The following is a 16285-nucleotide window of genomic DNA, read 5'->3' as shown; positions in this document are numbered from 1 at the left end:
GGATCCCTTCTGGAGGCTCTTTCTCTCGCCCTCTGTGCTAAGAGCTGGGTGTGGCTCTTACCGGAAGGGGTCGGGGGAGGGGGAAGCCGTACCTGTCAGGATGGTGCGCCGTTTGCACTGCTCCTCAACGCCCCCTTGCCGCTTCCCGCTCTGGGTGAAGGGCATCTCAAACATGAAGCGGCGAATGTTGTGGGATCTTTCGAACTCCGTTTTCCTTTCTTGCAGTTCTTTCTCATCAAAGAACGGGATCACGTGAGTCACCTGGATGTACGCATACTTGGAATCCAGATCCTTGGGGTTGACCTTTAAATGAATAAAGGGAATGGAATACAGCTTCTGGTGTGTGAAGGGCTCCTCCAATGCACGCTGAAGCTGTGTTTTCCCACTTTGTATGAGTAAAAGTTTGGAGACTCAGAACGTTTGAAAAAAACAGTACAACAAATGCCACATACCCACCACTTAGAACAATTGCTAATACTTTGCTGTTTGTTTATATATGTCTCTTTACACACACGTACAGGTAGATTTTTTTTTTTAGCTGAAGAATTTCAAGGTAAGTGGTTCACATCATGACACTTGAGCCAGCATCTCCTAAACATGAGGACAGTCTCCTCCATAACCACAATACATCATCATTTTGTTAATGTTACAAAATTAACACTAATCTCCTAATAGTACCCAGTATACCAAGTTTAGATGAAAAATTCTCAAGTGTCCCAGAATGGTATTTTTGGCTATTTGTGTTTGAACCAGAATCTAATCAAACATTGCATTTTACATTTAGTCATGGGTCCTTAGTCTTGTTTAATCCAGACTATTCTTCTTCATGACATTGACCTCTTTAAAGACATCATGCTAGTTTTCATGTGGAATGACTCCCTATCTGGATTCCTCTGATTCTTTCCTAAGCTATATTTTTACATATTTGGCTTAGAGAGAAAAATGTTTATTTTAGTAATAGTGTTTAAAGCCAAGCCCTCAAGTCATAATTAACCTGTAGATAGATTAGACATAAACACATGGGTATGAATTAATTTAATACAAGTAATAGATGAATGCATGAGCATCTTGAGAGAAGTTGTTAGGTCAAAGACACAGCCTGATCCAGACAAAGGTTTTGGCTTTAGAGAAAAAGGCAAGTTGGACTTGAGTGATTTGGTCTAGAAAGGAAGTAGGTCTTAATAAGGTTGTGTTGAGGTTTCTGGCTAAAAATGGACCAACAATGCATGTTCCTTCCTCTTCCTTTGTACAGCTCTGTCACAAAGTATAGAATTAACTGGCAAGGACAAAAAGAGAGGACGGAAGAACAGCAGTGGGTGAGTTTAATGAATATCTGGAAGGCAGGTGCATGGGGGTTAAAGTTCTAATCCACATTCCCATGAAAGGGGCAACAAGGAGGAAGCCAGAGCACCCCTCAGAAGCCTGCTGTGATGGACTGGACATCTGTGTTCCCCCAAAATTCTCATGTAGAAATCTTAACCTCTAATGTAATGGTATTGGGAGGTAGGAGATGATTAGGTCAGGAGGGTGGGGCCTTCATGAATGGGATTAGTACCCTTATACAAGGCCCTCACAGAGCTCCCTCAGCCCTTCTTCCACATGAGGACACAGCGATAAGTCTATGCACCAGTTAAAAGAATCTCACTCGGAAGACTGAGTCTGCTGGTGCCTTGACCTTGGACTTCCCAGTCTCTCTCCTGAATTGTGAGGAATAAATTTCTGTTGCTTGTATGCTAACTGATCTGTGGTATCTGTTACAGCAGCCTGAACATACGGGCATCTGGAGAAGACTAGGATTAGGGTGACCAGGGGAGGTACGGGTTGGTGAGTGGCCCAGAGTCTGTGCCGGGTAGTGGCAGAACCCCAGGCTCCCTTCCCAAGTCCCCACCCCCAAGAAAAGAACAGATCGTTCCTTGGACAAACTGGTCTGGAAAGAGTCTAAGTGGGTTCGCCAGTCTCAGCAGAAAGCGGGGGCAAGGTACAGAGTAGGACGCAGGTGGAAGGGCAGGTGGAAGGCTGCAGGTTGAACATGGGACCGTCACCCTTGCTCATCTCCTGCCTCCAGCATCCAGAATTACCTCCTCCCTTGTCCCCTTCCTACCACCTGGGCAGGAGACTGCAAGATTCTTCTCTGGAGAAAGGGAAGGGCCCCAAGGACATGAATTCCAGACACTGGGGATGCCTACGCAGGGCTCAGGACAAAATCATGAACTGAGGCTCCTCCAAAAGGATGAACGGAGAAAGAGGTCGAGCTTATTGCTGTTGGAAACTGAACAGGAGGGGCGTTTGTAAATGCAAAGAACAGGGGCTCCTCTAGACCTGAGTTTCAGGAGGCAAGAGGATCTCATCTCTTGGGAGATGTCCTGAAGTCGGTGCAACACGTAAATACACAAGGAAAGTGCGGAGGTTCAGAAATGGTCCTCGTGTGAGGGCAACTCAGCAGAGGACAGCCTCTCTAAGGAGAAAATAAATCTCATTCCTACAGATGTGCTGGCTAGTTAATTCCTTCCTTGGTCTGTCTGTCTGCTCATCCCTCTGTCCGTCCATCAGTCAATCAACCAGATATTGTGCTAAGTGCAAGGAAAACGAGCAGCGACAGACAGAACGTAGGACCCTACTCCGATGGAGTTTCTAAATAGCTGGACTAAACATGGTATGTCCTTTCAGATATTAATTATTTTGTAAAAGAATATCTGTTTAAAGTTATGAAATAAAGGACTACTTCATGAAGGATATCAGGGAAGCACAGAAAAGTATTAGGGGAAAAAAAAATACACTTGTCACTCAAAGTCAACCATTCTTAACTTTTCCCTGCATCTTCTTTTTTTGGCACACATTTATGAATATATATGATCAATCATACATGAAAAAACAATATTACATTGCTGTGATACATTTACAAGCATGGTCCATACCTTGCCAGAATCTTGTATCATCTTTACGTTTTCAGCACCAAATTTATCTGAGTAAAGTTTGAGAAGTCTCTGAGAAATTTCTGACAGAGGTGTGAGTTTGGGCTCCTTGTAAATATACTCCTTTCCATCTTCATCTTCAAAGAACCCCTGTGACATAATGCACAATTAGAGCTGCCCCCAGATACAAGCCCAAGGCTGACCACAGGGAAGGAGTCTTTTGTTACAAGGGTTAACAACAACAAAAAAGGGAGTGATTCTAAAAACAAAATCAGGCTTTCCAAATAGGAAGGAAAATAATAATAATGTGAGGTCTGGGTGCGAAGATAAAGGCAAAACACGAAACTGCAAACTCATCCAAGAATGTGGTCATTAAGTGTTGAGTGAATGAGAAATTGGGGATTCAAGACTGTGTTCTCTCGGTGAAGTCGAATGATGGCACTCAAGCCTGTTTCACATTCCCAAGGAACAGAAGAACTCACTAAGACATGTCTCAGCAGCCGATGGGCTGACCTCAGACACGCACACACACCCCTTCTCCTGACCTCTCCCATCTACACGGGATTTTACAGTATAAACAGAAGCATTCTGGCCTGGAGAGTAGGTTTGGCAAAAGTTATGTAAAGTTGGTGTAAATTCCATTTTGCCTCACTGATGAGAAAAATAGGAAAGGACGTCGCATAATATCAGAAAATATTTTTATAATCGCCAGTCATCACCTGTTTTAGCACCAGTTGGGTCTGAATACGACAAGGCTTAGAAAATTGCTTGGGAAGTGAAAAAGGTTGAAAACTAAAAAGCCCGAATTTGAGTTAATATTTGAAATAAATTTTTAAAAAAACATTTCTCCTCTAAAATAAAAGAGAGAAAATGGTGCAAAAAACACGGTATATAAAAGAAAAAAACGCAGGCTAACATGAGACAAAAAACACCCACATCAAACTCAGAAGTTTAGATGCAGTGATTCACTGTATTACTTGCTTTTTAAGCATTTACTGTAATTACCTCCACATCTGTTTCACTGTCTGTAAACTGGTATTGCTATAAAGTTATAAAAGACAATAAATAACAGGATAAATCGAAGGTTATATAAAGCTCATTGAAAACCACACACCCTAAATACATGTATTATAATTTATACTATTTAATCATGTTAGAGACTTGGAGGTTAAACTTTCAGTTAAATATAAATGAACCTCTTTATAAAGGGTTTCTGAAATATTACAATGGTAAATCTATTTGCAAAGATATTATAAAAGATAAAGAGACGCACAGGGACAAAGGAAACCAGAAAGTCTTAATTTTGGTTTAAAACATGCAGTATAGATGTGTAAGGGAACAGGTGATTTATTTCTGTAAATGGAATAAAATGTTAATCTGGTTTTTTTTTTGAGTGTGTAATGACTGGACAGATACACATACAGACTTGAAAAGGAAACTTGCAAACCACACTGAGGTACCAAAGATGCCGCTAAGAATGTCTTATGGGAGGAGAACTTACCGCTGCCTTAAGAAAGTAATAAAGAAAAGACAGGAAGAAAGAAAAAAAAAAAAAAAGCAGAAAGTTTACTACTGAGGAAGATAAGAACCATAGTAAACATGACAAATTCATCAAATTAGAATTTCTAGAAAATGGGAAATTTACAAAATACCACTTTATAGGGTCTAAACAAGAACAAAAAAGGACTGGGGATGCGCTAGAGGACTGGGAGGAGGCTCACCTGCCCGAAGAAGGCCACTCGGAAGTAGGTGCCCAGGAGCCGGCGGCCGGAGTGCATGACCTCGGTCACCTTGCTGTAGGCTCGGTGCAGCGTGTCGTACAGATGGGCCAGCCTCTGCAAGGAAGAACACAGCTCGTTTCTTCCCGTTTGCAGCTAGTAGAACTCATGTGAAACTAACAATGAAATGAGATCATGCAGGTGAAAACTCCTTGGACTTGAGTTAAAAAAAAAAAATCAAGAATGCATTTTGACTGGACAACTGGTAGTGATCATTTCCAAGTGTTAGGTTTCCAACTCGAAGGGCCATCTGGCATACTGAGAACCCATCGGATTCCCAGTGCAGTGAGTCAGTTCAGTCCTCTGATGCTGCTTGTAGTTTTTGCTTTTCCTACTCCATTCCTTAGCATGTGCTAAAGAGAAACCGGACGGCATCCCCAGCCCAGAAAGGCAGAAAGGGTCACTCTTTTCCCCCATCAGTGGAGCAAGGGAGAGTTCTAAGAGAAGAGGCACCTGGGGATTTTAAAAGTCAGGATCCTGGCAACTTTATGCAAGTGGAGTGCCAGAATCCCCAACCCCTGTCCTTCGAGATTGGAGGTCTGGGTAGAGGTGTGATATCTCGTGGCTCCGAGGGTGGTGGCCTCCAGGGTCACGTGCAGGGGCAGAGACCACGTGCTCAAGCGGCCTGCTTGTGTTCTCTGCGTGTAAGAATGTCTGGGGATGTGTGTCACTCCCCCGTCCTCTGAAAAAGTTAACAAACAGACCACTCGGATACCTCAAAGTCCCTCCGCTTCTCGTAGATGGGGATGATGAGCTTATAGATGTCGGCGATCAGCTCGTAGCGCTCAGCCTTCCAGAGCCCATCTGCACACTGTTCCAGGAGCTCCGTGAGCACGTCCTGATCAAAGAGAAGGAGAGAGTGTTACAGGAGAGAGTGTTACAGGGAAACTGACACTGCGCTCCTTGCAGAACGCATAAATGGTGAAGATGATTTCAAAATATGTAATATATTTTTAAAAATTATTTTACTTTATTCGACTTTTTTGGCTGCACGTGAGCATGTGGGATCTTACTTCCCAGACCAGGGATTGAACCCTTGCCCCCTGCAGTGGAAGCGCAGAGTCTTAACCACTGGACCACCAGGGAAGCCCCTCAAAATATGTAATATTTTTAGATACTAACGTCTACATTCATTTTGCCATGAGCTACTTTGCAGTCATGTTTACTGACAGAAATTAAGGTCTCATTGTATGACTGTGGTAGTAGTTAACTGCATGGGGAAAAAAATGGAAATTGATAGCTTCACACAGGCTCTCAGTTTTTGTTCTTAGTTCTCATTTTCTAAATATGATTTAGATTTTTTTTTTTCCCTTTCTGAGGAAGAATGACAATGCTGAGACATGGAGAGTCACTCAGCATGACTTCAACTTAAATATATTAGAGGAATTTAGTGATGGAGTCTGGGAGGCACTGTGCCTGCCTCGCCAACATCCTTTTCCTTTCAAAATTCTTACCTACTGAATTTGGGCAGTCACCCTGCCTCCGTTAAAGTCCTTGAACTTTAGAAGAAGCTAACACCGTCTGCGACTCAAGGGCTGGACATGTGGCTCAGGTTTAAACTAACCAGCGTGAATCTATTTCCTGGCCAGTCATTGCTTTATCATGTGACCTAAATTGGCCAATCAGGGTGAATTTCAGGACCCATTTGGAATGTTGGGACAGACACTGTCAGCAGAATGGACATAGGGAGGCGGCAGGTAGACTGGCTGGGGCTGGTGGCATCCCTGCCCTGGCCAGCCAGGGGCCTGTCTGCCATGGTAGCAGCGTGGAGGGCTCCTCCCTCCTTCCAAAGTGACTATCTTTTATCACTTTGTTAGACATTCAGGTTGACTTCTGTCAATCTCTCTGTGAAATTTCCTAACCATCCCCACTCTGCTTTACCTTGAAATCGGGTAGCATGGCTCTTCCAACTTTTTAAAAATTGTTTTGGCTACTCTAGTTCCTTTGATTTTCATATAAATTTTAGAACCCATTTGTCAATTTCTACCAAAACTCCAGGTGCAGTTTGATTGGGATTGCTTTGAATCTATAAATCAATTTAGGAAGAACTGATGTCTCAACAATACTGAGTCTCACCCTGCTGACTTAGGACTTCATTGATTTCTTTCATCAGTGTTTGGTAGTTTTTAGCATACAAATCAGAGAAGGCAACAGCAACCCACTCCAGTACTCTTGCCTGGAAAATCCCATGGACGGAGGAGCCTGGTAGGCTGCAGTCCATGGGGTCGCTAGGAGTCGGACACGACTGAGCGACTTCACTTTCACTTTTCACTTTCATGCATTGGAGAAGGAAATGGCAACCCGCTCCAGTGTTCTTGCCTGGAGAATCCCAGGGATGGGGGAGCCTGGTGGGCTGCCGTCTATGGGGTCACACAGAGTCGGACACAACTGAAGCGACTTAGCAGCACCAGCATACAAATCTCTACATATTTATACCTAATTTTTCCAGGTTTTTAATGTTATTATAAACAGTACTGTTTTTAAATTTTGATTTTTTTTTTTTTGCAGTAAAAGCCTTTGTTGAGTAAGATTTAAAGTCACCCGGCATATGTTTGTAGGAATTATACAAAGTGATTGTTGACAGCATGGTGCAACTATGGTATAAGTATCTAAGTGTGAAGAAGGTTGGTTGAGTTTTGTATACTGATCTTCTATCCTATGATCTTGCTAAACTCAGTTTTAGTAACTTCTCTTGTAAATTCTTTTGGATTACTTGTCACAAAAGACAATTACATCTTCTGTCAACATAGGCGATTTTATTTCTTTTCTTACTGCACTGACTAGAATCTGCAGCACAGTGTTGAACAGGAGTGGTAAAAGCATATATTCTTATCTTGTTCACAGTTTTAGGTGGAAAGTATTCAGTCCTTCACCATAAAGTATGATGTTAGCTGTAGGTTTTTTGTAGATAATCTTTTTCTTGAAGAAGTTCCTTTCTATTCCTAGGTTTCCCCTACCCCCTGCAAACTCATGAGTAGATATTGAATTTTTTCAAATGCTTTCTCTGCATCTATTGTGATGGTCATATGATTTTCCTTATATGTTCTGTTAATATGGTGATTTATATTGATTGGCTTTCCAGGGCTGAACCAACGGTGCATTGTCAGGGTAAACCCTACTTAGTCACAATGTATTCCTCTTATTTATATATTGCTGGATTAAATTTGTTAATCTATTTTCAAGGCTTTTATAGTTGCCTTGTAACGTGTGTATTCCCTATTATTCTGTACACGAATGGCAGGACCTGTGTGTTTCATTACCAACCTCATGTTTCATTATAGTCCTAATGGCTATGATTTATAGGTCCAAAGAAAATAAACATTTAAAAAGCAGTTTCGAATCAATTCACCAGAAAATATGATCTGACTTAAATAAACCATCTTTAAAACAAGACATTTAACTCCTATGTCATATTTACAACATACAAATCATAAAGCTCATCTGTGTGACTGAACTTTGTACCAAAGCTTATAAAGAGGTATACCAGTTGTCTCATACTTTTATTGTGGGTCTCATTAAGTGCAAACACTAAAATCAGATATGTGTAGTAATTATCCTAACAGCTACAGACAAAGAAAAACATCAGTAAAGGTCCTAACACCATATCTGTTCATCTGTATCTGTATTATGAAGGTGCAAAGCCTCTCTCAGTTTTCTCTTAGTTTTGTCTCAGATCTTTTCCAGTGGAGAATCTATCCAGGTTAAACATGGCAAACTTTTATGATTCTTCTCATGCTTCTCTGATTATAAAAAGCTACATAAAAGAAAAGCGTAAAAATATAATCTATATAATATCAGTATCCATATACTTACTTTACCATATTTATAAAACTGGGAAATGTAATAAAGGTCTAATCTAATTTGGGAGTTGTAAGGATGAAATAAAATCTTGCTCATCAAAACGCTCTGAAAACCAAATGTTGTAAGTAAATAACAGACCAGTAAAACAAACTTCTCTTATTTCAATCATCACTTCTACTTTGTATTCATTTTTGAAATGAACCTTGTTTCTACTGAGTAATGTAATATCCCACAGTGCCACAATACATATTTGGTAGGCAAGAATTTCTTGGATGAGTGAATCATTCTGCATTTTTACAATATTACTAACAGCTGTCCTTCACTGTAAGGAAATGAGTTGAGTTCCTGTATCAAAGCCTTGCAATTTTTACATATCCTACATCATAGACATCACCACTGGGGATTTACTGAGCATCTTCATTCTCCTTGATGCTGTGGGACTATGGCAGAGGTGAATGAATTCTGAGAAGACCCAATTTCCCATCAGGAAATTTTGTACAACCAAGGTATTCTTCTGATAACGAAATAGACAAAGGCATGGGAAATTACCCATCTTAAAACTATTCTCAGGTTTAACTTACGGACTAGTCATTTGGCCCCTTCTTTTCTCACTACTGGGCTTTGTTGAAACTATATACGGTCCACACTGTAGATGTAAATACCTATAGTGATGACACCCGACTTACTGTGGATGGGATCAGAGAGACCTAAAGATTCTTAATTCTACACTAGAGCAGTTAGAGCAGCACAGTGAGACTAGAGTAACTTTAATGTAATCTCGTAGAAAACTGAAAATTCTTCTCAAAGAGTTATAGATGTTATAACCAGGCACAGTCACTACCGCATCATTAACTTGATTCTTCATTCATTCACCTACACATTTTACCAAGAATCTATTATGTGCAAGGCATTGTGCTTGACACTGGGTTTATAAGACAAGTCTATATAAATAAAATTTAGTTTCTGTAATGTATAAAAATGGCTCTATAGATTTTTACCAAATGTGGAAGGCAGGTTGGGATAGTTTAGCAGGTGATGTGGTATACATGAAACTGGCTTTGAGGAGGAGGCCCCCAAACACACACATGGGTTATCCTTCAGAGCAGCTAGAACTGATGGACTAGAGACTCATGACCACCAAATGGAAGAGATGTGACGTACATGTTCAGATAACTGAGGACAGAGAAAAAAACCCACAGTGATTTCAGAGATATGCCAAACTGCAAGTCAGAAGGGTGGCACTCTGAACTGAGAGCAGTAGGCACTTGCTGACTTTACAGTAGTCTGTGTGTCTCTGGGTGAGTCCTGGGGTGGCCAACAATCAAACGAAGAGAGCGCTTCCTGCTCTCATGGAGCTCAGAGTCTCTCCGCAGACCCATAAAGAGATTGTAAAAGATGGTGGTGAGTGTGCTGATAAGGCTAAGCCCAGGGAACCAGGGATGCAGAGAGGAGCAGCAACCATCCAGTGACAGGGGAAGGGAGGGGCATGGAAGGTTGCTGAAAGGGACAACTGACAGAGTATTAACAATGATCAGGAGTTAGCGGGGTAAAGGTGAAAGGTGGGAATAGCAAGGAAGCGAGGGGAGACATTTCAGGAGAGGGACCAGCATAGGTGGAGACGTGGGCGTGATGGCAGCGTGATGTGTGAGAAATTCTTAAGTAGTTTGAGGGGCTGGAGAATAAAATCTGAATCAGACAGTGCCAAGAGATGAGGCTGAAGAGGCAGAACGATTAAAAACCCTGATTAAATAGCCACACTCAGGGTTTTAGTGTCTAACTCTTTGCAACTCCATGAACCATAACCCCTCAGGCTCCTCTGTCCATGGGATTCTCCAGGCAAGAATACTGGAGTGGGTAGCCTTTCCCTTCTCCAGGAGATCTTCCCAACCCAGGGATTGAACCAGGTCTCCCACATTGCAGGCGGATTCTTTACCACCCGAACTACCAGGGAAGCACCTTTCCATGTTAAAAATAAATTAATAGTTGAATAGAGATAATTTTTATGAGACATGAAAATGCATACAAACATAGATTAACTGCCCCAACCAGGAAGTATTCTATGAGGAAGATGTTCCTTGATTCTAAAATGATGTTATGTCTATCCTCCTAAGGTATCTGTGTATACCTTAGGTATACCCAGCCTTTCAGGTATATTTTAAATGGTTTGCGATTTAGTCACTTAATAAATATATATCAAATACAGCATAAATGTATATCAAATAGAGCTTATAAATAATCTCCTGGGCCAAGTGCTCCTAATTGTGAGACTAAGTTGTGAATACTACTTTTACTCATTTGTCAAACAAGAAACACACGGGAAGTTTAATAACAAGGACATCTGAATTCAAGCAGCGTATCAGTATGATGAGCAATTCATTTCATTATGGAAAAATCTGCCATTCAACCAGAGCAATGCCCCAGAATGGCTGGAAAACAGGAATGTCTGATAAAGTGAATAGAGCCTAGTAAATAATTATGAAATAAGTATCACAATTTGATGGTGCATATTGACTTATATATGCTCCTGGACATTATTTTATCTTTGCTTCTGATCAGGAGGCATTTAGGATTTATATTTTATCAGTCTAAATATCACTTATTATAAAAATGATAATGTATACCATAAAAAGCAGAGTAGTTTTAGATTTTACCTAATAACAAACTAAAAATGGCTTTTATTTTTAAAAAGGTTAGTCCTTCTCTCATAAGGGTAGAGTATGGATTACTGAGCATCAAAGTTTAATTTGGTAGGCTTTATTTTTCTGGGCTCCAAAATCACTGCAGATGGTGATTGCAGCCATGAAATTAAAAGATGCTTACTCCTTGGAGGGAAAAGTCATGACCAACCTAGACAGCGTATTAAAAAGCAGAGACATTACTTTGTCAACAAAGGTCCGTCTAGTCAAGGCTGTGATTTTTCCAGTGGTCATGTATGGATGTGAGAGTTGGACTATCAAGAAAACTGAGCGCTGAAGAATTGATGCTTTTGAACTGTGGTATTGGAGAAGACTCTTGAGAATCCCTTGGACTACAAGGAGATCCAACCAGTCCATCCTAAAGGAGATCAGTCCTGGGTGCTCATTGGAAGGACTGATGTTGAAGCTGAAACTCCAATACTTTGGCCACCTGATGCGAAGAGCTGACTCATTGGAAAAGACCCTGATGCTGGGAAAGATTGAGGGCAGGAGGAGAAGGGGACGACAGAGGATGAGATGGTTGGATGGCATCACCGACTCAATGGACATGGGTTTGGGTGGACTCCGGGAGTTGGTGATGGACAGGGAGGCTTGGCGTGCTGCGATTCATGGGGTCGCAAAGAGTCGGACACGACTGAGCGACTGAACCGAAATGAATATCAACTCTACAACTAGATGTTTATAGTTGGTACATTAGGTTCTTTGAAATAACCAGCAATCACAGATAACTAAGTTTGAGAGACCATAGTCAACACAAAATTACAAAGAGTAATAACAACTAAACCTTCATAGTAACTAAACATTGGGGCATATATGAACAATTTTCTCAACAGAAATTCCACGTGTTAATTTACTTTGAATTCTCAGGAATCCCTTGAAAATCAGAACTAATACTGATAGTAGTCAGATAGCAGTGACCTTGAAAAGCAGTCATACAGAAAGTCTAACAGTTTCCCTCCTTGTTTAAAATCTAAATGCCAAGTTTTTTTTTTTCCCTAAATTGTCAATACGCTCAAAGAACTGTAAGTAATTAATGGTCAGGGGGAAGGATAAAAACCTTGATGAATTTTATGCATCTGGAAAGTACACATTTTATGATATTAGACTAGTCTTAAAAAGGTCTCTGTACACTAAGCTCATGAGCCATTCAGGAAGCTGTTTAACCTGGAGCTAGTCAGTTGTTTTTAGGTGTGGGCAACTGAGGGCAGCGAGGACCTGTCTCTGGAAATGGCTAACGCTGAGCATGGGTGCACATGTGTGGGTGTGTGTGCATGTATGCTTGAAAATGCCTTATGAGCCTATGTATGTGCAGGGGATTTAAAATTTTTTTTTCAGTTAAATAATATTTGCTGCATCTTACAGTTGACTGATTTAATTTAACCTTTCCTATGAAGCTTGTTGTTGCTCAGTCGCTCAGTTGTGTCCGACTCCTTGCGACCTCATGGACAGTAGCATGCCAGGCTTCCCTGTCCTTCACTATCTCCCAGAGTTTGTTCAATCTCATGTACATTGAGTTGGTGATGCCATTCCAACCATCTTATCCTTTGTGCCTTCTCCTCCTGCCTTCAGTCTTTCCCAGCATCAGGGTCTTTTCTGGTGAGTCGGCTCTTCACATCAGGTGGCCAAAGTACTGGAGCTTCAGCATCAGCCCTTCGCTAGCTGTCTCGATTATCTACCATTTGGGAATAACTGTCAGCATGTGACCTGACTTGGGCAATGGCCTACATCATGGCATCATTCATATTTCCACTGTATTATCATTTTCTCAAGATATAGCTAAAAATCCCTTGTATCAGAATAATCACCTGGGATGCTTGTTAAAAATACAGATTCCCAGGCACTACACTTACCCAACTGGATCTGGGGATGGGTGGGGATGGGGATTTGGATTTGTAACAGGAATCTAAGTAAGTTTTAAGCAAGCTAAAGCTTGAGGACTATCACACCAGGTGAAACTTCCTGAGGCAGGTGCCCCTCTTATATGCCCCGGGTCAGCACATGGCATATAGCTAGTTATGGAACAAATCGACACACGTAAGTGCTAGACGTTTCCAGGCCACATAGAGCTGAGATGACTTTCAGTTCAGATTGTGGTTTAGGTTTAGATTCTCCTCAAAGGCAACAAAGCATCAGAAGTCGTGCCGTGTGCTGAGGGCAGCGGCTGCATCACGTCCACCTGTGTCTCCAGCACAAGGAAGCTTAGGAAATCCTTGCAACGTGCAACAGGGCGGTATGTCCTGGTATGAGCCGAGGGAGAGCAGGTAAGTTACGTGGGCCACGTTCCCTACTGCTACTGGCTTGGAGAATCCTTGTGAAAATGAAGATATGCTATATAGCTTTTATGGTTCTAAGAGCAGTCTCAGTCATGGAAAAGTAGATGCTTAGCCCTTACAGGGTTACAAAGTCACTGAGCTTGGATGAGATGGAAACAGAGGAACCACAGAAGATGTTGTGTTGATAACTCTCTCTTGGGATGTTCTGTAGGTGTAAACGTTTTATGCTTGTTGTTTCTGAATAGAGACCGTTTGGCTAATACAAAGCAGTAACCTGCCTGGTTGACCTCACATGCTTACTCTGTGAACAGTGACCATTATTGGTCTGGGGAACAAAACTGGAGTGTGCCAAACAGTCGATCCTCATTATTCACTGTGGTCATGTTCTATAAGGTCACCACCAACACTGAATGTGTGAACACTGAACCCCCACTCCTCAGGGAAATACAGGTTAGGCTCGGGTTATAAAATTTTGACAATTGATTAGTACATAAGCTTGTTTTGTGTGTTTCTGTTTAAAGACAGCTAATTTAGCATATACCGCTGCGGCTAAGTCGCTTCAGTCGTGTCCGACTCTGTGCGGCCCCATGGACGGCAGCCCACCAGGCTCCCCCGTCCCTGGGACTCTCCAGGCAAGAACACTGGAGTGGGTTGCCATTTCCTTCTCTAATGCATGAAAGTGAAAAGTGAAAGTGAAGTCACTCAGCCGTGTCCAACTCTTAGCAACCCCATGGACTGCAGCCCACCAGGCTCCCTCATCCATGGGATTTTCCAGGCGTATACTGCTACTGTATGATTAACGTTGAACCCATGACCAAAAGTGCTGTTACTGCTGTGTAAACAGAGCTTATCCAACAAGTCAGGCACATCCTGAGCTCAGGAACACTGGACAGCATTTTAGTACCACACTCTGAGGCTGGGCAATGACCCCTGTTTACAGCAGGAGCTAAACAAGGAGGCAGAGTGTTACTTGCTTGGCCTCATCTGGGAACGTGTGGGCTCTAAACTTGTTGCGGCTCTGTGCAGGTCCCCAAATGACTGCAAAAGCGCTTCAGCGCATGTTGATTTGGGGGGTTACAGAGCAATTTTAGCACCTGTGAGAGTAACGAGGGTGGACCGTATTTTCCATTTCCCCACTGCAGTCCCTCTTAGTCCCGTTTCTCCCTTGCTCTGTGCTGTGGGGGCCAACGCACCAGGACCGCTGGCCTGCCTGGTGGACTCCTCATCCACTGGCTGCTGGCTGTGCTCAGCCAGTGCCAGGCCAGCAGGAGACTGGTGGGCAGGAGGAGCAGGGGGTGGCCGTCCCTCCCTCCCTCCCTGCCCCCGTGCCAGGACTGAGCCTGGGCAGGGGACCCCCTCTGTGTGGTTTCTCTCTCCCTGCCCTTAGCCCAGGGGTGGACGGTGGCAGGCCAGCTGCTGCCCACCTCCAGGGTTCTGCAGTGTTCCTCGCTGGTTCCCCTAAACCCTGACCAAACTTCTCAAAACAGTCTCTTTTTTAGAGCTGCTTCCATTGCTGCATGTGCGGTTTCCTTCTGGGACTCTGACTGTATGGGATAAAGAGGGAGGGTCTCGAGATGACACGGGGTTGTATGCAATTCAGACACCCCAGGAGACAGAATGCTTCCATCTGCATAGGCTCCGGTTTGTAAGACAAAATGCAAACAGGAGTGGGCTGTTTCTCTTTAATCAAAAGCAGCTGGGAGGGAGTCTGCTCTTTGGGTCGGAGTCAGGCAGGACGGACTGCTACCAGTGAAAGCTCATCTGAGGTCTCCTGCCAGGAGAATCGCACATTTTTAGGTCGTGTCTCTAAAATCACATAGGAGAGCATCTTAGGCATTTATATCCAACAATGCAGATTACAAGGGCAATGATTCTTATTAAGCTATTGTTCCACACCCATTCCCACCAGCTTTCCCCAAAACTCCTCTGGCAGAGATATTCAACTTTCCCTTTTTCTTGAAACCTCTTGAGGGCCAGGGCAAAAATGGTTACATGGCAATTTCCGTCATTGTGACTTTTGGTACACACTATTTTTTCACTGCTGGCTGCTTTCCATCTTAACGTGCAGGGCTTGCTTGGGACTTTACAACCCCCCAGGTCGCATCCTAATCATGACAGGTCGTCATGGACTATGGACCTTGTTAAAGATTTACCAACTTTATGCTTTGAGGACAGGGTGGAAAATCTATATTCTGAAAAAGAGCTGATAAAGTTTTCCCCATCACATGTTTAGTCATTATTCAGAGTGGGTGCCACTCACAAATTTCCCCAATGAATCTGCCCTTGGTTTCATGGGGCTCACTTCCTAGGCTACTGCCTAGGCTCTGCTCCTGAGTCTCTTTCCATGACTTAATCTGATGAGCCATCCTGAACTTCATTTTATCATCCCTGAGGACAGATTATTCAGAACTGTTTAACTTTCAAATCTTTAGTTGTTCTTGGTATCGCTGTTTTCCTTATCGCGAATTCTAAACAAAAGTGCTGTGCTCCAGAGAACTGATTGGGCGACAAGGGACAAGGGTGGTTCTTCCAGGGAGCCGATGCATTCAGGCTTCTTTTCAGGGAAAAACCCAGTCAAGCTCTCCTTGAGGTGAAGAGTTCAATGCCAAGAGCGTGCGGGCCTTGTTGCTGAGGGTCAGGCTTACATGTCACAGTGAAAAATTTAAAACTATCATTGGTCCAGGCATGTCAAGGTGGAGAGACAGTTGAATGGTTAATACCATGTAATAAACAACTGGCTTTTTTTTCCCCCCCTTCAAAATACTTAAGAGAACTTTACATATTTTGGCTAAAATTAATTTCTACATATAAAGTCACTCAATATA

The 16285-nt window shown here is 42.6% G+C and overlaps 1 protein-coding gene across 17 annotated transcripts in view; it reads right to left on the bottom strand.

Annotated features, from left to right (window-relative positions):
• The window catches only part of DOCK9 (dedicator of cytokinesis 9), a 284352-nt gene that overhangs the window by 12495 nt on the left and 255572 nt on the right, over positions 1 to 16285 (bottom strand). For 7 of the 17 annotated variants that reach the window (XM_044927109.2, XM_044927118.2, XM_044927111.2 and 4 more), the window contains 6 exons: positions 5406 to 5528; positions 4634 to 4747; positions 4414 to 4419; positions 3918 to 3953; positions 2916 to 3062; positions 93 to 303 (listed from right to left, as the gene is read on the bottom strand). In XM_044927109.2, the coding sequence (XP_044783044.2) occupies positions 93 to 303; positions 2916 to 3062; positions 3918 to 3953; positions 4414 to 4419; positions 4634 to 4747; positions 5406 to 5528 (637 nt within the window). The remainder of the gene's footprint in view (positions 1 to 92; positions 304 to 2915; positions 3063 to 3917; positions 3954 to 4413; positions 4420 to 4633; positions 4748 to 5405; positions 5529 to 16285) is intronic. The other 10 variants (XM_044927115.2, XM_044927122.2, XM_044927110.2 and 7 more) reach the window with 2 other exon arrangements.

The sequence above is a fragment of the Bubalus bubalis genome, chromosome 13, assembly GCF_019923935.1.
Source record: "Bubalus bubalis isolate 160015118507 breed Murrah chromosome 13, NDDB_SH_1, whole genome shotgun sequence".
Taxonomy (NCBI): Eukaryota; Metazoa; Chordata; class Mammalia; order Artiodactyla; family Bovidae; genus Bubalus; species Bubalus bubalis.
Note: the sequence above shows the minus strand (reverse complement) of the source record. Positions and strands in the feature narration are given on the sequence as shown.